The following is a 22,655-nucleotide window of genomic DNA, read 5'->3' on the forward strand; positions in this document are numbered from 1 at the left end:
AGACCTGGTAACCTACACCTTCCACAGCTGTCACCTTGCCTCTTCCTTATATGGCATCCTAAACCTGTTATCCTGCACCCTTCTCAGTTGGCACCTTACTTACCTGGCACTCTAAAACCCTATTCATCTGGCATCATACCCTCCCAGCACCCTAACATCACATTTATGTTACCTATATAAAGCTTGACAGCAGCTGTCAACTTAAAATTTCTGAATACTGCAACAGCTGTGAAAACGTTTGTGGTTTATCTTGTTTGACAGTTCTGCTTTACAAAAGAACTGTCAGAATGGAAATTGGCTTTAGATTTTTGAGGTAGCCCTAGGCAGAATTTCCTCTCCGAAATGCAGAGTTTCTTTCTTCCATAAAATGAAGAATCTGAGTAACAATCTGCCAGAGATTGTGATTGCCAGTCTTTGGAAAATCCAGTCCTAAAATACTACATGAACAGAATGACCAGGAGATCCAGGAGGGACTAAAGTGCAGGCACATGACGTTCATGAACTGCAAGATTCACCAAAACCCAAAGGAAAGAAGGTCTACAAACAAATGTGCAACAAGAATCTGAAGAAAAGGTGGTGGGTGGAAGGAGGCATACAAAATTCAGCAACTCACTGACAGTCATGATGTGCATGAATTCTTCAGTACAGTCAAGACCACAATGGCTCTAGCACCCAAGAGCCTATTCCACTGAGAGCTGAGAATGCAGTGGCACTCATTAAGGACACAGGCAGTCAGCATTTGTTAGAAGAAACACTTTGAATATCTGCTCAACAAGAACTTCATCCTGAACCTGAGTGGTCTTGACTGTTTTCCACAGCATTCTACCTGCCACCATTTTAGAGAACCCCATCCTGTCATGAGGTTGAAAAAACTATTCAATAAGGTTGTCAGTGCGACCAGAATCCCTGCTGCAATATGAGAGGTAGGCATTCCTGGCACTCGAATCTGAAAAAAGGTTCTTGAGCTGTCGTAATTGTAACTATTTTCAAGAAAGGAGATAAGATTGATGGCAGTATTTACAGATTGTAGTATGACTGTCCACCACAGGGAAGATTATTGCAAAAATGGTCCTCAATAGCATCCTTCTGGTGGTTAGTTTCTACCAGAGTCACAATGTGCATTCCCCTATCAATAGCCTCAATGGACATAATCATTGAAAATGCTGTGAGCATTTTCAAACTCTGTACATGGCCTCTTTGATCTCTACCAGCATTCCCCTCCCACACATATGTGCCCGTTATTTATTAAGTTCCATGGTGAGCTACTGGACAATGTGGATGAACTCTTATCGTTTCAAATTCAACTTTTTGCCACTTCAGTCTTTGGCTACCTGGGGAGCAGATTGTTTGATGATAAAGACCTTATATCTGGAACTGATTATGTCAGACAGAATGACATTGTAACTACATTTCTCTATGCTTTGGAGATATTGACAATGTACAGCCGACATATGGAGAGCTATCGCTTGCGATGTCTTTACAAAATGTTGCCAATTGAATGTCAGGATGAACACTCCAGTATCAGTGTTCTCTTTGCTGCTAGCATCTCCAGCACTGAGGCAATGACATCAGTTATGGTCAATCAGTTGCATTGAGTGAACCACGTTGTTCATATGCATGACACAAGACTTCCAAACAATCTCTCCACTCCAAGCTTTGGAGGAGGCCAGAAAAAATGCCTCAAGGACATCTTGAAAGACTTCCAACTCTTGCCCAAAACTTCCCAAATTGGAGAAGATGTATGTGACGGTCAACCATTTCAACCATCCCCAAAACATGCCTGGTGGAGGCCAAATGTGAACAGTGGAAGAAACGTGGGAAAACCTGAGTCTTTTACCCACCTTCCTCATTTACTACCATTTGCCTGAACAGTTTTCTGATGTGGCTTTGGACTATGTCGTCAACTGAGGAGCCACAACTATGGAGTGAGAAAAAATCCATCCTCAGCCTTGAGGAACAGCCTAAGAAGAAGCAAGAAGTGATATTCATTCATATGTAGGGGCATGTTTTCTGCAAGCAGAAAAAACATGACTTTTTAAAAAAATAATCTAGCAATTTGTGGAGTCTGTAATTCCTGCTTGCTTTCTCCATAGCAATGCTTGCTCAATCCGAATTGGCTGACCAATAAGTCAGCACTTGTTCGCCTATAGTGTTAATGTGGTCATTTGAAATTTAACATTTTCGTGTTTGTTCTGATGTATATGACAAAAAAAACTTCAGCAACATTTCTTATATTTCAACAATGTTTAAACTGAGATGGTAGCAGAAAATGTTTTGGTCATCCGGATAACAAGGCTGATGCCACATACTTGGATTGTTGAATTTCGGATTGGCCTTCCCTATTTTGCAACTGTCAGTTGTCTTTTTATCTTTTCTTTGCAAATAACAGGAAGGAGTTACAGGATTTACAGTGTTTATACAAGGAAAGCATTGAACATGCAGCCCAGCAAGCTGAGGTCATCCAGCAACTACAAGCCCTCAACCTGGATACGCAGAAAGTCCTGAGGAATCAGGAAGATGCTCATGCCTTGGAGTCCAGGTCTTATCAAAAGGTATGTGGTACAATTTGTATAAATAAAACAAATTTGCAAATGTTTAAGAATTATAAGGTGTTTGGCAAATCACATGATGGATTTTCAATTTCATAATATGGGGTTAATGTGATGGACAGATCACTTTTTTTATTGTAAGCCACATCTAATTTTTATTCCTTTCAGTTCATTGGAACTTGATCTCCAATCTGTTCATAAGATTAAATAATTGAACTCCTGAATTGATATTTTTATAAAAACAGTATCTATTTTTAAAATAAGCACTTAAGTAATTCTAACTTACACCAACAATTATTTTGAGATCAGTCTGATGAACTGAACTTTGTTCTTGAAAGTTAAAGCAGCATGTTTTTGCATCCCTTTGAATTGTATTGTTCAAATGTGTAGTGGTTTTATTAGAGAGAAAGATAGATGGAGGCAACTATGTAATAGCTTTCTCTCTAACATTTCTAAAATTGTCCAAATTTTCTGAACCAAAGGATTAACATTATGCAAATACAAGCCAGGTGGTATAATATTCAATTGGGTCAATGGACTGAGGAGTGGCAGATGGAATTTAATTTGCATAAATGTGAGGTATTGCATTTTGGTAAAACAAATAAGGGCATACGTAGTTAATGGTAGGGTGCTGGGTAATGTTGTAGAACAGAGAGACCGAGGGGTTCAGGTACATAAGACTTTGAAATTTGCATCACATGTAGACAGGGTAGTTTAGAGGCTTGTGTTCATTGCTCAAACCTTTGAGTATAGGAGTTAGAATGTCATGTTGAGGTTGTACAGGACCTAGATGAGGCCTGTTCTGGAGTACTGTATACAGTTCTGGTCACCCTGTCATAGGAAGGATATTATTAAATTGGAGTGGGTTCAGAGAAGATTTACTAGAATGTTGGCAGGAATGGAAGGTTTGAGTTATAAAGATAGGCTGGATAGGCTGGGACTTTTTTCATTGGAGCGTAGGAGGTTGAGGGATGACCTTATAGACGTTTATAAAATCATGAGGGGCATAGATAAGGTGAGTAGCAAAGGTCATTTCCCTAGTGTGGGGGAGTTCAAAACTAAGGACCATATTTTTAAGGTGAGTGGAGAAAGATTTAAAAAGGACATGAAGGGCAACTTTTTACATAGAGAATGGTTCGTATGAGGAATGGAATGCCAGAAGAAGTGGTGGATGCAAGTACAGTTATAACATTTGAATGACATTTGGTTAAGAATAGAATTAGGTTTTATTGTCATGTCTACTCAAGAACAAAAGTACAGGAGTACAGTGAAAAGTGAACAACGCCACCATTCACCAGTGCCATCTTAGGTACAAAAAACAGATTTCAAATGGTTTTCAAATTCAAACCAGAAACCAGTTGGTGCAGACGAATTGGACAGAAAGGTCTGTTTCCATGCTATATGACTTTTTGTTTCTGTTCTCCATGCAGTTTGGAATATGCTAAATCGGGATGATGTTTTTAGAGAAGCCTTTTGAGGCACCTCTCACTGAAGTGTACAGATATTGTACAGGCTTCAATTGTCAAACTATTCTTTTCTCCCAAGTAGAAATATATGTTCTATTCCATTTTCTTTGCTTTCATTAGACTTCATTGTCACAGTGACTTTAATGGAGACTAAAGTTGGATATGATATAAAAAAAGTGTTACACATGATCTTACCAGTTTCTAGAATTAAATCTCTATTGCACCATTAAATCTAATCTAAATTTAAGGTTTATAAAAGAACCAAAATGGAAAATCTTACCTGCGTGTTATAAGTCTTACCTGGTGGTCATGAAAGATTCTACATAAGTGATAGTTGTTCTCATTTTTTTTCTTTCACACATTCTCCCATTGATTATTTATTCTGTAAAAGGTTTCTGTCGTCTTGATCTCCAGCTGTGTGCCTGTGCTTTTGTCTTGATCTATCCTTGCGGTATTTTAAGAAAGAAAAAGACTTTATCAAGTGCTGACTTTTTTCCCTTGCAGGAATTATTTTGCGTATGATTCTCTTGTGTCTACCTGAATATTCTGTACTGATGATATACATTTTTATGTTAGCACTACAGTGAGCTGAACGTGCGATATGAAGCATTGAAATCCAGTGAGGCACAGCATCATCAAAGACACCTGTCCTTGACAGCTCAACTATATCAAAAGGAGCAACAGATAAACCAGCTTCTTGGAAAGCTACAGCAGGCTTTAGATTCTAAACAAACTGTGACATATAGGACTACTGCTGATTGTTTGGAGCAGGTAAGGTACTGGATGCTAATAGTAGGTTGTTGTATCTGACCAATCTAAAATATTAACAGGGTAGAAAATTCCATTGTGAAACGGTAGGAGTGAATGGCAAGTTGCAGTTGGAAAATCAGAGCAAACCTGTTCCAGACCTGCCTTTACTTTGGTATTTGCTGCTCTTGAGACCCTACTCTGGGATTTGAACAACAAAACTCTACCATATATGTACAGGAGTAACAATCTTCACGAACAAAGTAAAGTTGAAGAGATCAAGATATTTGTATGATCTTACATGTACATCTCTGTTCTGGTTAATTTTTGAGTTACTTAAAAGTAGATGAGATTTTCTATTTTGGTTCTTTTTTAAACCTTAAATTTAGATTATATTTCATGGTGCAAAAGTGATTTAATTCTGAAATGACACTGAAAAGCCAGAAGTACACTTAAGTTTAGAAAAACATTTTCAAAGAATGTTGCCAGGGTTGGAGGATTTGAGCTATAGGGAGAGGATGAACAGGCTGGGGCTGTTTTCCCTGGAGCATCGGAGGCTGAGGGGTGACCTTATAGAGATTTACAAAATTATGAGGGGCATGGATAGGGTAAATAGACAAAGTCTTTTCCCTGGGGTCGGGGAGTCCGGAACTAGAGGGCATAGGTTTAGGGTTAGAGGGGAAAGATAGAAAAGGGCAACATTTTCACACAGAGGATGGTACGTGTATGGAATGAGCTGCAAGAGGAAGTGGTGGAGGCTGGTACAATTGCAACATTTAAGAGGCATTTGGATGGGTAAATGAATAGGAACGGTTTGGAGGGATATGGGCCGGATGCTGGCAGGTGGGATTAGATTGGGTTGGGATATCTGGCCGGCATGGACAGGTTGGACCGAAGGGTCTGTTTCCATGCTGTACATCTCTATGACTCTATAATTCATTTCTGATAGAAGATATACCAAGCTGAAAATGGAGCTTGTTTACACTCGACAGGGAAATAGAGGTAAATGCAGAGAATCATAAGAGGTCTAGAGCACGGAAAAGAAGCCCTTTGGCCCAATGAATCTGCACTGGTCAAAAACAGGCACCTAACTATTCTAATCCCATTTCCTAATCCAGCAGTTGGCCCATACATACAAAGTGCACATCTAAATACTTTTCAGATTTTGTGATGGCTTCTGCCACCCATTTTGGCAATGTGTTCCAGATTCCCACTATCTACTAGGTGAAAAATTGCTTCCTCGCATGTCCTCTAAACCTCCTGCCTCTTACTTTAAATCTATGCCAACTGGTCATCGATCCCTCTATTTCTTCCTGTCTATCCCGTCTATGCCCCTCATAATTTCTCATCTCAATCATGACAAGGTGCTGCACAGTAGGCTGGTAAATAAGATAAGAGACTATGGAGTTCGGGGCAAGGTACTGGCATGGATAGAGGATTGGCTGACTGGCAAAAAGCAGAGAGTGGGAATAGAGAGGTCGTTTTCAAGATTGCAGCTGGTGACTACTGGAGTTCTGCAGGGATAAGTGCTGGAAGAACTATTCACGTTGTACATTAACAATCTGGATAAGGATTGTTGCTAACTTTGCAGATGACACAAAAAAGCTGGAACGACAGGTAGTGTTGAGAAAGCAGATAGGCTGCAGAAGGACATGGACATGCTTGCTGAGTGGAGAAAGAAGTGTCAGACGGGTTACAATGTGGTAAAATGTGAAGTTATGCCCTTTGATAGGAAGAATAGAGGCATAGACTATTTTCCAAATGAGGAAAGGCTTCAGAAATATGAAGCACAAAGGGATTTAGGAGTCCTTGTTCAGCATTCTCTTAAGGTCAACATACAGGTTTAGTTGGCAGTTAGGAAAGCAAATGCAATGTTTGTATTCATTTCAAGAAGGCTAGAATGCAAGAACAAAGATGTACTGCTGAGGATGTACACGGCTCTGGTCCAGCCACATTTGGAATATTATGTGCAAGTTTTGGCCCCGTATCTGAGGAAGGATATACTGGTGTAGGAGGCGTCCGGAAGAGGTTTCCTAGAATGATCCCAGGGATGAAGGACTTGTCATATGAGGAGTGGCTGAGGATTCTGAGTCTGTAATCCATGGACCTGAGAAGGATGAGAGGTGATCTCACTGTAACTGACAGAATATTGAGAGACCTGGGAAGAGTAGACATGGAGATGATGTTTCCACTAGTAGAAGACAACCCGAGTGCACAGCCTCAGACTGAAGGGACGACCCTTTAGAACTGAGGTGAAGAGGAGGAATTTCTTCAACCAGAGGCTGGTGAATCTGTGGAACACATTGTTAGAAAAGGCTGTGGGACTAAGTCATTGCTTGAAATTTAAGATAGAGATGGGTAGGTTCTTGGTTAGTAAGGAGATAAAGGGATTCTGGAAGAAAGCAGGAGAATAGGTTAAGAAACATGATCGAATGGTAGAGCAGACTCACTATGATGAATGGCCTGATTTTGCTTCTCTATCTTGTGATCTTATGGACCTATCTTGCTATCTTAAAGGACCAATGGACATGAACACCAATTTGCATCTGATCCCCTTTTCATCATCTGTTCCCTTGCCTTGTTTTTCCTGCTCAAGCGAATCACTTTTTACTTATTCAGATTGAATTCCATTGGCCACTGATCAGCCCATCTATATTCTCCTGCATTCTAAGCTATCCTTTTTACTAATTAGAGCACCGCTAATTTTCATATCTTTCTTGTATTCAATTTGAAATTCAGGTGTCATGAGCTAGGCTATAATTTATTGCCCATCCCTAATTGCCTGAAGGGCAGTGAAGAGTCAATCTCTTTGCTGTGGTTCTAGAATCATAAAATGGCCAGACGAGATAACAACACCAGTTTCCTTCCCTAAAGGCCATTAGTGAACCAGATGCATGTACCTGACAATCAACAGTGGTTTCATGGTCATCATTGAACTCTTAATTCCAGATTTACTTTCAAATTCCACAACAACTTGCATCCAGCTCCACAGAACCGACTCGGATCTCTGGAATAATAGTCTAGCAGAGGCCACATTGAACTGTACTGCCACACATGGATTTGTCCTGACAGTGGAAGATCCTTGTCTGCGAGGAACTGCCGATGAGTGATGTGTGAGTCTAATGAGAGTACCATTGGGTCATCGCCTCCTGAATCATCCACAAACTTATGGATCAACCCTTCTTCATTCCCCAACATTTCCTGCAGAACCCCATTGGATACAGGCTTCCAGTCACAAAAAAACAACCCTCAGCCATCACCCACTGCTTCCTGGCACTTAGCCAATTCTGGATCCAAATAGCCAAATTTCCTTGGATTCCATGGGATATCACCTTCGCTGTTAGTCTCCCATGTGTGACCTTATCTAAAAGCCTTACTGAAGTCCAAGTAGACTCCATCGAACGCATTGCCTTTATCTCAGTCCTGGTCACCTCTTAGAGATATTCCATCAAGTTGCTCAGACATAACTTCTTCTTAACCAAACTATGCTGACTGTTCTCAATTAATCCATTCTTCTCCAGGTGTGGATTAATTCTGTTCCTCAGGTTTGCATCCAGTATTTTCCCCATCACTGAGGTTTGACCAACAGGCCTGTAGTTACCTGGTTGATCCCTTCCTCTCTCTTTTTGAATAATATGCCACACTGACCGTCCTCCAGTCCTGTATCACCTCCCCTGTGACCTGATAAGAATAGAACATTATTACCAGTGCCCCTATTATTTCCTTCCTTGAGTCACTCAACAGTCTGGAATATTTTTCATCCAGCTCAGAAATTACATTCTTTATGCATGAATGATGCTTGACTTAAGCTCATAGAAAAGTAGATGAATGAAGTAATCCTTATTATGGTGTTCACAATGGCCACTTCCACATGGGTCCAGTAATGAAGAATGGGAGTAGAGGATAAATAGCAGATGTATACAGGATAAGACAGTGTCAAAGGGGAACAACAGCATCTAAGCATTGACCCTTGCATAATAGACAATCGACTGCTAAAATCCTGTAGAGTGTAGAAGTAGGGCTGACTTCTGTGGAGCATGTGATTCCTGATGCGAGATCAGAACGTAACGTCTGGTACTATTAAGAGAACGAATGAAGGATGCATATAACAATATTGTAAGAAAATAATCGTGGTGGGGAATCAATTGGTTACATTGAGTGTTCTGGTGAGATCATTAAAACACTGCCTGTAGGGAAATGAATCATGGAAATCAAAAAGGTGACATTTTCTTGATGTTTGCTGATCCTTTCCTGGATCTGACTGCCATCCTCCTGGTATTTTTCCAATTCCTTTCATTTACCATTGTTCTTCCTCTGCCTTATCACACCCTTTCTGACTTGATCTCACTCTCACTGAGCTCCTAAGATAAGAATTATAGTTTCCTCCGCCACTTTTGCATTGTTTTTGACCTTCAAGACCTAAATGTTCCCTGATGGCCAGGCTGGTCATCCTTTCCTGGTATATCTGGGATCACCATGGACATCCAATCCGTCTACACCTCCATCCGCCATGACCAGGGCCTTCAAGCCCTCTGTTTCTTCCTCTCCTGACGTCCCCAACAGTACCCTTCCACTGACACTCTCATTTGTTTGGCTGAACTGGTTCTTGCCCATAACAATTTCTCCTTCGAATCCTTCCACTTCCTCCAGTCCAAAGGGATAGCCATGGGCACCCATATGGGCCCCAGCTATTCCTGTCTCTTTGTCGGCTACGTAGAACAGTCTATCTTGCGTAGTTATACCGGCACCACTCCTCACCTCTTCCTCCACTACATTGATGACTGCATTGGTGCCACCTCGTGCTCCCACGAGGAGGTTGAGCAGTTCAATTTCACCAACACATTCCACCTTGACCTTAAATTCACTTGGACTATCTCTGACACCTCCCTCCCCTTCCTGGACCTCTCCATCTCCATCAATGACGACTGACTTGACACTGACATTTTTTACAAACCCACCGACTTCCACGGCTACCTGGATTACACATCTTCCTACCTTACCTCCTGCAAAAATGCTTTCCCGTATTCCCAATTCCTCCACCTCCGCCGTATCTGCTCCCAGGAGGACCAGTTCCACCACAGAACACACCAGTTGGCCGCCTCCTTTAAAGACTGCAATTTCCCTTCGCACGTGGATGAAGATGCCCTCCAATGCACCTCATCCACATCTCGCACCTCTGCCCTCAAACCCCACCCCTCCAACCATAACAAGGACAGAATCTCCCTGGTCCTCACCTTCCACCCTACCAACCTTCGCATTAACCGCATCATCTGCCGACATTTCCGCCACCTCCAAACGGACCCCACCACCAGGAATGTTTTTCCCCCACCATCCCTTTCCGCTTTCCACAAAGACCGTTGCTTCCGTGACTACCTGGTCAGGTCCACGCACCCCCATCAACCTCCCCGTCCTCCTGGCACCTTCCCCTGCCACCGCAGGAATTGCAAAACCTGCGCCCACACCTCCTCCCTCAACTCCATCTAAGGCCACAAAGGAGCCTTCCACATCCATCAAAGTTACACCTGCACATCCAGCAATGTCATTTATTGTATCCGTTGCTCCCGATGCAGTCTCCTCTACTTTGGGGAGACTGGACGCCTTTTCGTAGAGCACTTTAGGGAACATCTCTGGGACACCCACACCAATCAACCCCACTGCCCCGTGGCCCAAAATTTCAACTCCTCTCCTACGCTGCCAAGAATATGTAGGTCCTGGGCGTCCTCCAACACCACTCCCTCACCACCCGACGCCTGGAGGAAGAACACCTCACCTTCTGCCTCGGAACACTTCAACCCCAGGGCATCAATGTGGCCTTCACCAGTTTTCTCATCTCCCCTCCCCCCACCATACCTCAGTTCCAACCTTCCAGCTCAGCACCATCCTCATGACCTATCCTACCTGTCAATCTTCCACCTCACCTATCTGTTCCACCCTCCTCTCTGACCTATCACTTTCATTCCCACCCCCATCCACCTATTGTACTCTTTGCTACCTGCTACCCAGCCCCACCCCCTCCCATTTATCTCTCCACCCTGGAGCCTCCCTGTCTTCATTCCTGAGGAAGGGCTTTTGCCCGATACGTCAATTTCCCTGCTCCTCAGTTGCTGCCTGACCTCATTTCCCCTCCCCCCACCTTACCCCAGTTCCAACCTTCCAGCTCTGCACCATTCTCATGACCTGCCAATCTTCCTTCCCACCTATTTGCTCCTCTCTGACCTATCACCTCCATCCCCACCCCCATCCACCTGTTGTACTCTTTGCTACCTTTTCCCCAACCCCACTGCCCTCCCATTTATCTCTCCACCCTGGATGCTCCCTGCCTTCATTTCTGATGAAGGGCTTTTGCTCGAAATGTCGATTTTCCTGCTCCTCGGATGCTGCCTGACCGGCTGTGCTTTTCCAGCACCACTCTAATGTAGTCTCTGATTTCCAGCATCTGCCGTCCTCACTTTTGCCTGTCTTGAATTGTGTTTAAGTGCATTTCACTGTATGAACAAGTCGGTTGACCATTCAGCTTGCATCCCAAAGTGGGTAGTGCCAGCGGTGCGATCAGAATCTTGGAAGAAATATGTAAGCTTACTCTTTAAAAATAAAATATAGCTTCTTCCCCAGTTGGTTGTTGGATTTGTTCACACTACTGAACCTTGCCAGTATTGAAAATTATTTTGATATTGCCCCCATTGTGATATAGTTCCTGAAGAAGGGCTTATGCCCGAAACGTCGATTCTCCTGTTCCCTGGATGCTGCCTGACCTGCTGCACTTTTCCAGCAACACATTTTCAGATATAGTTCCATGTGGCAGCCAAACAACAGGAATCCACAAGCAGCAAGGAATTAAATGAGTGAGAGGATAATGTTTGCTTGGACATTGTGTGACTTTTACTCTTTCAGGAGCAGGGCTTTGGATCTCTAACCTTCAACTGACACATTGAGGTAGTCAATTGGGACTTTGATTTGATGCTTTATGCAGATGACTACATTTCCCTCTTGGCCAGCAGGGTAGGTGTGAATGTGGATTTGAGGTTACAATCAGATTACCCATGATGGACTAGACTCAAGGAGCTGAATGGCCTATTCATCTGCTTTTTCATATGTTTATATTCTTGCATGTTAAGGTGTGGTTTACACCTAAGCTCATCTCATTCTAAGGTGAGAGGTTTATAAATTAGACACTGATTACCTTACTGGCCAGATACTTGTTTGAATCATTAAGGTATCCTTGATAAATTTATAGAGTGTAGCCATGAGTTCCCAGAGAAAAAGAAAGAAAACAAATCTGGTCTTCTGTGATGAAAACCTTTTAAGAGTTTCAGTAATTGTGATGTAGATTTAATGAATCAGTGTCTTAATGAATCAGCTGATATTTCCATACTGTACACATGCATGCTTCCTATTGATATCCTTTATGTTTGTGTGGGTGGGAGAGAGGACACAGAAAGGGCATCATATTTGATAAATATTTCATGGTGTTTACAGAAGCTGTTCAGTGGGTGTTTGAATGGTTGGTTATGCTTGCTCTATTGTTATTCTTTAACCTGCTTACATCAAAGGCACTATCAATATGTAGTATATTTTTCAACCATACCATTGTACAATGCACTTCCAATTACTAATTCATAGCATCTGACAGGGCAAATATATTCTGATCTGATTTAAAATTCATTTTCAACTTGACGGTACACTAATAATTTTAAATATTTTGGTTGTTAGAACTGTTTTTCGTGGTTAAGTCTCAGTAGAGGTCGACATTCTCACCTGCCAACTATTCACGTGAGAAATATAATCAGTTTTCAACCGGGAAACGAGGTTGCACGAGAAATGCTACGGATGGGAAATGCAGTTCCTGTTAGCTGACCTGTGGAGTCACTCAGCGCTGAGTCTACAGCCTATTATTCATTCTGCAAGCTGAAGGGATGCATTTAAAGAGCACCAGGTTAAAGTAAAAGGATAAAAGATAAAAAAATTTAAGAAGTCACAAATGGGATCAAAATACGGACATAATTAATGTAGAGCAGTACAATGTTAGCCATAGTTCTCCAGATCACTTTATCATTTGCCACCATTGTTTGTTTCATTATGTTGTTCACATTGCACTGAGGAGCTTTTTGCTAGATTTGACTGTATGAATTTGACTCGTGTTAGGGTGCTTCAGCTAATTGGGAAAGAGTGCTCTAAAAAAGATCAGTTCAGACATTTCTCTATATATTTGGGAAGCTTCCTCAAGTGTCAGGCTGTTGAAATTTGGTCTTGCTTGACGAGCAAACAATGGACCTCTTGCAGTCAGCAACTGTTCACGTGAATACAGCCTAGCAAGTGGTCCCCACCAGAAAATTAGGCAACTGCAGATAAGGGCAGCAGAAATGTATCCCTCACCCACGTTCTATAGTACACCAGAAAGTCATTGCTTTTCTGATCAATCACCTTCCACCCACCTGAAATGTTATAGTGAGATCAATGAATCAAGCTTGGTGATCTTCAGACTGCCTTGCTCAGTGAGGGGAGGCATGTCAGCCAGCTAGTTCAGGCATGCATTACTTCTCTGTATTTAAGTTGTGCCTGATGACTTTGCAAATCGCCGTCATTGTGGTTTTGTTTCTGCATGGTTCGAGATTCAGGGCCCTGAATGTTGGTGTTGTTGCTGCAAAATAGTTGTTTACAAAAAAAAAATACAAAATAAAGTATTGGGACTCTTGGGATTTAACTTAAAAAATTATAGCCAACTATATGTGAATTGTTCATGGGTGTTGTATAGAATGAATAGTTTTCTTGGAAGATGATGCTCAATCTATAGATGTTCCATATTTTGCAGAATTAGTCATTAAAATGTCACAATTTCTCTGTGATTAAAGCAGTTTAGAGATATTTCTGTTCATCTACTTGTATTGTGCATGTAATTTACCTTGATAGTTGTTAAATTTGTGACTACTATACACAAAGATATTGGTGTTGAAAATTGCCGCAAGTCCTGATTTTAAAAATTGGAAAATTCTTGCATGGGACATAGGCATCACTGGCAAGGTTGATATTTGTTGCTCAACTTTAATTATCATTGAACTGATTTCAGTTGACAGTTAAAAGTCAACCACATTGCTGTGGGCTTGGAGTAACATGCAGGTCAGACGAGGTAAGGATGGCAGATTTTCTTCCACAAAGGACATCAGTGAACCAGATTTTGCATGGTCACAATTAGATTAGCTTTTAATTCCACATTTTACTGAATTCAAATATCATGAAATACAATGATGAGATTTGACAGTCCCCAAAATTTTACCTTGGGAAGTTAGATGATTAGTCTAGTGTCTCTCAGACTCTGATATTAATAAGACGGTTACATCTTGCATGTGAAAAAAGGTCAAAATTAAGTATGAAACAGTGATAGCCAATATGACAAAAAAAACTGTCATGAAGTGTTATTATTTTAATTATATGAAATGAACAGCAGTGCAAAAGGGCTCCAGCAGATGTAATAAAATCAAAGAGTGTCTATATTACGGAAAGACATCATTCAGCCCATCGAGTCGGAAGAACATTTCACCCAGACCCAGCCCTCGATGCTATTGTACCTCTGCATTTCCCATAGCTAATCCACATCCGAACCTGCACATCCCTGGACAATATAGGGCAATTTAACTTGGCCAATCCACCTAACCTGCACATCTTTGGACTGTGCGAGGAAACCAGAGCACCTGGCGGAAACCCAAACAGACATGGCAGAACCTGAAAACTCCACACAGATGGTCACCCAAAGCTGGAATTGTGCCTGCTCCATGGTGGTGCGAGGCAGCAGTACTAACCACTGAATCATCATGCTGCCCAAACTTATTAACAATAAGTAAGATGCAGACTGCATTGCCATTTAATTGCCTGGCACTACAGCAGGTAGCTGTAATTTTAAATGCATAAGACCTTTTTTTTGTTAGCCATCTCAGATTGCTAATTTACATGCTGAGTGTGTAGAATGTATGATTTCATAGAAAAATATTTTATTCTCAACACCAATGAATTATCAGTCAATCTGAATTCATCTGCAACAATGACCTGCTATAATGCTCGCAAGCCATTTTATTGATAGAAATCTGCCAACCATTGCTAATTCACCTGCTGAATATGCAATTGGTGTGAACAGTGATATTGAGCAGAGAAAATTCATTCAGTGAATGTGGTCAAGATCCAAGTGGCAGTCTTTGCTTTTTCCTTTACAATGCTTTGAGTTAAACACAAGCAAAGATGTTAAATACAACAGGACTGAAACATAACCTCAGTGAATGTCATTAAGTTATAAATACGGTGGTTACAAGAGCAGATGAGATGCTAGGAATACTGCAACGAGTTACTCACTTCCTGACTCCCTAAAGCCTGCCCACCATCTGCAAGGCACAAGTCAGGAGTGTGTTGGAATACTTCCCGTTTGCCTAGATGAGTGTAGCTCCAACAACACTGAAGAAGCTTGACAAAGCATCAAGGACAAAACAGCCTACGTGATTGGCACCACATCCGCAAGCATTCAATACCTCCACCACTAAAGCTCAGTTGTATGTATTTTCTACAAGCTGCAGTCCAAAACTTCGCCAAAGATCCTTAGACAGTGCCTTCCAAGCGCATGACCACACCATCTAGAAGGACAAGGGCAGCACACAGATGGGAGCACCACCAGCTGCAAGCTCCTCTCCAAGCCACTCACCATCTTGATTGGAAATTGCTGTTCCTCCAGTGCAACTAGGTCAAAATTTTGGAATTCCCTCCCGAAGAGCATTGTGGGTCTACCTACAGCACATTATTTGCAGAAGTTGAAGGAGGCAGCTCCCCACCACCTTCTCAAGAGCAACTAGGGATGAGCTGTAAATGCTGGCCAGCCAGAAATGCCCATGACCCATGAGTTAATAAATAAAACTGCAGTCAGTGAAAGTAACGTCATCCGTGTGGATTCAAAGAGAAATTGCTTTGAAAGCCTCTGCACTTAATGTGAAGGAGTCAGTCATTTTGACTGTTCTAGCCATCATAGCAGCATTAACACATTTAACATCCCAAACACTGAGGCAATGACAATCCTTGATCAGCTGAGATGGGCTAGGCATATCATCTGCATGACTGACACAAAACTCCCCAAGCAAGTGCTCTACTCCCAGCTCTGAAACAGCAGGTGAGCCCCAGGTCGACTGTGGAAGTACTTCAGTGATACCCTCAATGCTTCACTGATGAAGTGTGACATTTCCACAGACGCCTGGGAATCACTGGCCCAACACTGACCAAAGTGGAGGAGGAACTTTGCCTGGCTTCTGCCCTTGGGAAAAAGCAGAAGCCAGGCAAAAACAGGATAAGGAGCACGCTGCCACACCCAATGCCTCTCCCACATTTTCCCACGACCACCTTCTGCCCCAAGTGTAACAGAGCCTGCAGAAGCAACATCAATTTATACAGCCACCTATGGACTCACCCTTAGTGTGATAGAGTCATTCACATCTGCAAGCAAACAGTAAAGATGACCAATTTAGAATACCACCTTCCCCAATTCATCCCTATGTCGAACAGGCAATAGCTATCAAAGTCATAAATTCAACATTGCTGCACTAGTTTCTTATTTGAAATAGATACAGTGATGTGCATGTTGTACCTCAGTTAGGAGAATGGTGAATGGTGTAGAGAGTTAGTGGAGTACATTTACTACCATGACTGGATTTCAGTCTGAGGGAGTATTCTGAGGAAGGTTCACTTGGCATGAAACGTTAACTTGCCGAACTATTCTAGTGATTTCCATTTTTGTTACAAAATGCAAGTCTTTTTATTCTTTGCAGGTATAATCATCGTTGAAGGTGAATTTGCATGTTGGATTGGCCGCAAGGCAAATGAATTCTCGTTTTTAAGACAAATAATTTATGCTAAATTTATACAGGGCATTGGTTAAGCTATGGTTGGGCTTTTGTGTGCTTTTCTGGGCAGTCCAATACAGTAAGGATTTTGGAATTATGGAAACTGTACAGCAAAATTCATTAGACTTATCAGGAATAAGAGGCTCTGGTCATGAATTAAGATATACTTGAAAGGGATAGAAAATTGTGTTGCTGTGGGCAAAGAGTAGGGAAGTGGTTTGAATTAAATAACTCAAACAACTAACAAAGGCCGGTGGGCTCATTGACCACCTCCTGTCCTGTAAGACTCTGTGAAGAAAGGCTTCTAAATTGAGCTTCAGCGAGAACGGAGGCCTTGAAATTATAGGAAGTTTTGAAAAAATGCATAGTGAACAATTGTTTGCATTATTCTAGTTGGTGAAGCGATCACAATGACCATAGATTGAAGGCCAATATGCAAGGAACGAGAAACTAAGTTAAAACAAATATCACAGGGAAATCATTAGAACAAAAAAAATGCCTTGCTAAAAGTAACTATTGAAATAGAGACTATAAAATCAATTGAGAATGAATTGTAAGTGTTTGAGTAGGGAAAGATTCAAGAGGTCCAGGAATGGGCAGAGAGAATATCATTTCAGTAACTGTCTCTGGTGGAAAAGTTTATAGACTTGTTGGTTCAGTGAGCCTCTTTGACATGAGTTGAATAAAATGTCATGAGTTGCTTTTAACAAACAATGTTTATTAATTCTCCTATTCTGTTTCTCTTTTTACACTTTTATTTAAACATTCTAAATAATTTCTTTCTTATCTGTTTCTTCTTTCATCTTACTCGAATAGGCTGAGTTTTTTTGGGCAAAGTGTTTTCTGGGTGACATGGTGAGTGTTCCACCTTGGTCTATGTCGACTTTTCTCATGCTATCATTCTCTCTTCAGCTCATTAATTATGCAGCTGGCCTCTCTGGTTGCGATCTCATAGAATTGTGCAGCAGGAAAGGCAGAAGTGCTCATCCAGATCAGGACTTTGCAACGTTCATGCAGCGTGTCATATTAAAATCCCAGTTCCACAGCCCTTCAACCATTGCAAGCTAGGAACTGCCATTCACACTGTGGTCCTACACTGTTATTCCAAAGTCAATAGCACAGAAAGGCATGTTAGTTCCTTCGTTTTCCCACAGGTATTTGGGATTGTTGGTGGATGGGGCTGTGGAAAGGAGGGCAGTGCTTTTCCCTGCTTCAGCAGCCAGAATGGATGGTGATAGAGGCCTGGGTCATGATAATATCGAAGGAGAGTCACATACAGCAGTGGAGAAGGAAGATTAATGATTTTTTTGTGCTCTGCAGTGGAAATTGCCACCATCTTTTCTATACTATCTCACACTCTAGGGCCTGCTTCTCACTCTAATTCTGTCATTACGCACTCAACTCATGAAGGCTGATGGACTACAACTCTCAGTAATTAATGCACCATGACCACACAATGCCTCTCACTTTCCCAAAATGACCAACCCTTCCTAATCTCTGTGCTTCTTACTCAATCTTCTATCCTGCTTATCCACCACCACTAATTACTGTTCGATCTACATTATACTAAATTATCCCCTTACTCATTGCAGGAAAAATTGGCACATGCCTAGACCTGAATCAAACATTACCCTTGACTGATTGGAGTTACAGTCTTACTGATTGTAGTTGTCCTTGAGCCCAGTGAATACTACTCCAGTTGCCAACTGGTTGATGCATATGCAAAGTGTTTTCCTTGTATGCTGCTGGTACATGATGTAGGTGTGATATTATCATAGCAATTTCTCTACCCTCTTGACTATTCGGTGAACTGTGAAAGCTGCCTATCTCTTCCACTGCACTTAACAATCAATGCTTGTCACAGAGACTGGCAGCCTCCAAGTATGCAAAAATATAAGCTATGAGCCATTAGATGCATTCTATGCTTGTTGCCTGGGATGTGTGTGTATCGCGGTAGGTAAAACAACCTGGCAGAAGCATGCAAGTCACAATTGCCTATGCTTGCCAAAGTGAATTCTGGAAGGGCTAAAGTGAGGCTCGTCTGAAAGTGGCCATAATAATGTGGTAATATTAATGATGTTGCATTGCCCAATTTTCTGGTGGAAGAGGATGGTGTCCATGGAACATGCAGGGAAATTGTGATGAAGACACAGTTGGATGAAAGCTTGGAGAAGCAAGTGGTGAGTTGCTGCTCCAGGTAACTGCTCTGACTTTCATATTGAGTGTTGGTTCCATCCAGTTTTTCTGGGAAGGAGTGGAGAATGGGCAGTGGCATAGAAACGAGGTGAGATTAACTTGTAATGGGTTTGTGAGTGCACAGAAACATTTGTATAGTTGTTGTTCATTAGTGAGATTCAGAACTTGCTCCTTTAAATGAAGGCAAAGATCAATGATCTTTTTCTCAATGATAAGAATCTGAGTTTTCCATTTTTGCTGTATTTTTCCAACTTTCTCGCCATTCCCCAAACTGCTTGGAGGAGAGTAAAATTTTGGCCTTGGCTTCTGTTGGCAGGAGAGCTGGCTTTTAACAGCTTTCTAAAAAAATGTATGTACATAGAATACTTGTTTTAGTACACTAAAGTAAATTTTACAGAATTTTGTGTTGAAATGTAACTGTGTGAACTTGCACATTGCTGGTCATTGCTGGTTCTCTTTCGCCTGTAACATGTGTGCAATGACTTATAGAAAGCTGAACCATTATCATTGGAAATCATGGGCAGGATTTTTCAAGTGGTTGCCATCTGAAGAATCAGCATGAAATGTTAATTGACTGGAGACTGGGTTTCCTCCCCTCACTTGGGTGGAGGACTGCATCAGATAGATATTGACCATTCTGATGGTTGGCAATTCTGTAGTCCCAGATATGCCAATGGCAGCAGTGAGTAACACTGGCAATATAGGTGCTCCCCAGATTGGGGCCAACTAACTGCAAGGTGTTCACAGAGAAGTAAGGGAGGCTTTGTGGCTCAGCCACGAGTCAGAGTGCGGTTTGTAGGAAGTGGAGAACAGGAGCTTCACAAAAGCCTGGATGGGGGTATGGAGCACCTTTGGGCAAGTAGTCCTCAGGTTTGATTTGCACCCAATGTGGAAAAGGTGTGCTTAAGGGCCATGTACCCTCCCCACTTCTTGCTTGAAATCCAAAAAGAGTGGTCTGTCAGGCTACCCCACAGCCCCTGAGCTAATTCTGCCAGCCTTGAAATTGAGACCAACACAGGAATCAGCCTTCAAGCCATCTGTATTTTACGACTTAAGGGCCTCAATTGTTGGGAGAGTTGATGTGCTGTCCTAGGCTGTGCCCACCTCATGTGCAACAGATTGAAAAAGAAGGTAATTTTAATAAGCTGCTAATGGTTGCAAGAATTATCTTTGTCACTGCCATTGACACGTACTTTAAATGTCTGTGATTTTAAATGAAACACAATTACTAATATGATTCATCTGAATAAGATATAGTTACATTACAAGCTGAACAGAATTTAAGATAATTGTATCTTATTTGTTCAAAGTGGTTTTTAAAAGCACATTGTGTTTTGTTTGTAAATCAGAGAAACTGTCATTGGATTGGCACAAGGTTTTATTTTAGATTTTTTTTCATGCTATTAACTGCAGTACATTGCTAGGAAATATCTTTGCTGGGGAGTGACTGATTCTGTGTTCCACTACACTGCTCATCAGCAGAACCCAAGACAATATGTTGCAGTCCAGCATTTCAAATAGATGAATAAAATCTGAATTAACTAAATCTGCTTTTTATGGCTCAAGTGGTTTCATTAGACTCGAGCACTCTGCTACAGTCTTTAATGAATGCATGCCATATGCTTTAAATGTTCTGGTCAATAGCTGATAAAAAAAATGCAGTATAATAAAGCCAGGAGAAAAGAAGATGTCCTTGTGATAGGCCTCTGTCAAAGGAGTTACTTTAAATTCAGTAACTACTATCTAGACAATATGGCTTGCAATTTATGACCCAAAGGTAGTCATACATTATTGGAATATAGCCTACTGAGCTTCACATTACACAGATGTGAAGCCCTGATTATAGTTGCTTCATAATTAACAGTGATCAGATTTGTTTTGTGGCATAAACGGTGCATGTGTAGAACATTAACCATGGCGCACACTCATTCAAATTCAGCTCAAGGGCTCCGTGGCAGACGGGTCACGAGCTTCAGGGAGTAGAAGCACCAGCTCCTCCATATGTTCTTGCTGCATCTTACTACAACTACGAGTGCAAGATAAGTTCCCAAAAGAACCAAATCGTGTTCTGTAATTACAGCACCACTTTCTGCAGGATAGAAATGAGGAAAAGCTAAAACACTCCCTCATCAGATAATTTGTAAATTACTTTACATGGCGGATGCCTAACTCTGTTGGTTTCAACTGCTGAAATTATAAATAATTGTAACAGATGTGGCAATATGGCTGGCCTCCAATAAATGAGACCCTTGATAATATAGCCGACCCTTTGACAGGCCAATTTAATAAAATGTGAACAAAATCTTCTTACTAATAATTTATCATCCTGTTTCCCTATTGGACAAACTTAATTACCCTAGCAGTTAACAAGGTCACACCCAGATGCCAACCTCTGCTACAGTTTTGATAATACAATCAGCAATTGAGGGGTGATGAAAGCTTTGTTGTTTTTTCATTACCTGGCGTCAGATAAGCACAGGTGGCTCAGCCTTACTCGTCAGTTCTTAATAATTATAGACTATTACGGAATGCATAGTTAGCACATTGAAGAGTGCACATTAGTGTTTTTTTTATATGACTGAGGTGCTAACTTATCAGGGAGCATATCCCATGTGACAACAAAACTTGTGCAATATTGTATTCTGCATTGGAAATGATATACAGTTTTGAGACAGTGTAGGACTTTAGTTTTGGTTGATTTCCTTTGATTTGACATTCCAAAAGTTAATGCATCCGTGATGCATTTAAGTAAAAAAAAGGTCATTGCTTGAAGTAGTGTGAGTGAACTTTGAGGAACATATGTCAGCACAGCTTGCTAAACACAACTATTGTATATTGGAGATTGGAATTTTGCAACAGTAGAACAGCTAATTCTTTCTTCACCCAGGATCCTTTTATTTGGTTTACCTTGAAATACTAGTTATATCTAGTGCATGTTTGCTATAGTCTTTGAAACAAATAAATGGATTGCTGGCTGCAGTTAAATATCTGAATAGTCCTTAGGGGTTTGGTTCCCCTTCTTTGACTATATTGGCTGCTTTGTCTGCACCATAAGCAAATTGTGACTTGTGCAGTGAGTGGAAGGAGACTGAAACTTTAATTGTTTGCAACTCTAAAACAAGTCCATCTGGAGTAGCAAAATAGATCCTTTCTTTTTATAGAGCAAACACCAATATACTGTACTTAAAAATATTTCGCTTGGTTCTTCAACCTGTGTTAATTTCATCAGGGACTAGTTGTGGGTGTTGCAATTGCATTTTACATATAAAAGCTGAAAATTAACATAGTTTTGAGACTTGTCAAATAAATTCAGAACTGTACATACAAACTGAAAAATTTGTAGAGTTGAAAATAACATTTTGAAAATTTAAGTTAATAAGCTGGATTGTTCTTCACAGCTTCACTGGGCATTTATCAGGATTTATATCAGAACAGATTTAGTTGGCTCATTATGAACTCGGAGTCTTTAAGTAGAGAAAAGGAAACAAGTGAGGGAAAATTGAAAAAGTTGGTTTGATTACTTTTCAGCAAAAGATTTATTTACAAATAGAATTATGGCATTTGTTGGTTTAGAATGTGTTGAATACAACTATAATATCATTGCCTCCGTGGCAACATTGATAATATTGATTGAAAGTGAAGATGATCTTGATGAGGCTGAAAATATCATTAAGAAATCTGGGTTTATACAATAGGTATTAAAATACAATTAAATACAAATAAATTTTTTTAAAAACTCAACTTGAAGATAAATAGCCAAGGAAAAGAAAGCTAGTATTGAACATTTTTTGACCACAGATTTAAACTAGTCATTCTACAGTCACTGAATC

At 41.0% G+C, this 22,655-nt stretch overlaps 1 protein-coding gene across 1 annotated transcript in view; it reads left to right on the forward strand.

Annotated features, from left to right (window-relative positions):
• Positions 1-22,655, forward strand: part of cntln (centlein, centrosomal protein) — a 469,267-nt gene that overhangs the window by 110,359 nt on the left and 336,253 nt on the right. Inside the window, exons 8-9 of the mRNA XM_043717668.1 lie at positions 2,390-2,552; positions 4,592-4,786. Coding sequence (XP_043573603.1) covers positions 2,390-2,552; positions 4,592-4,786 — 358 coding nt within the window. The remainder of the gene's footprint in view (positions 1-2,389; positions 2,553-4,591; positions 4,787-22,655) is intronic.

The sequence above is a fragment of the Chiloscyllium plagiosum genome, chromosome 2 (genome assembly GCF_004010195.1).
Source record: "Chiloscyllium plagiosum isolate BGI_BamShark_2017 chromosome 2, ASM401019v2, whole genome shotgun sequence".
Classification (NCBI taxonomy): Eukaryota; Metazoa; Chordata; class Chondrichthyes; order Orectolobiformes; family Hemiscylliidae; genus Chiloscyllium; species Chiloscyllium plagiosum.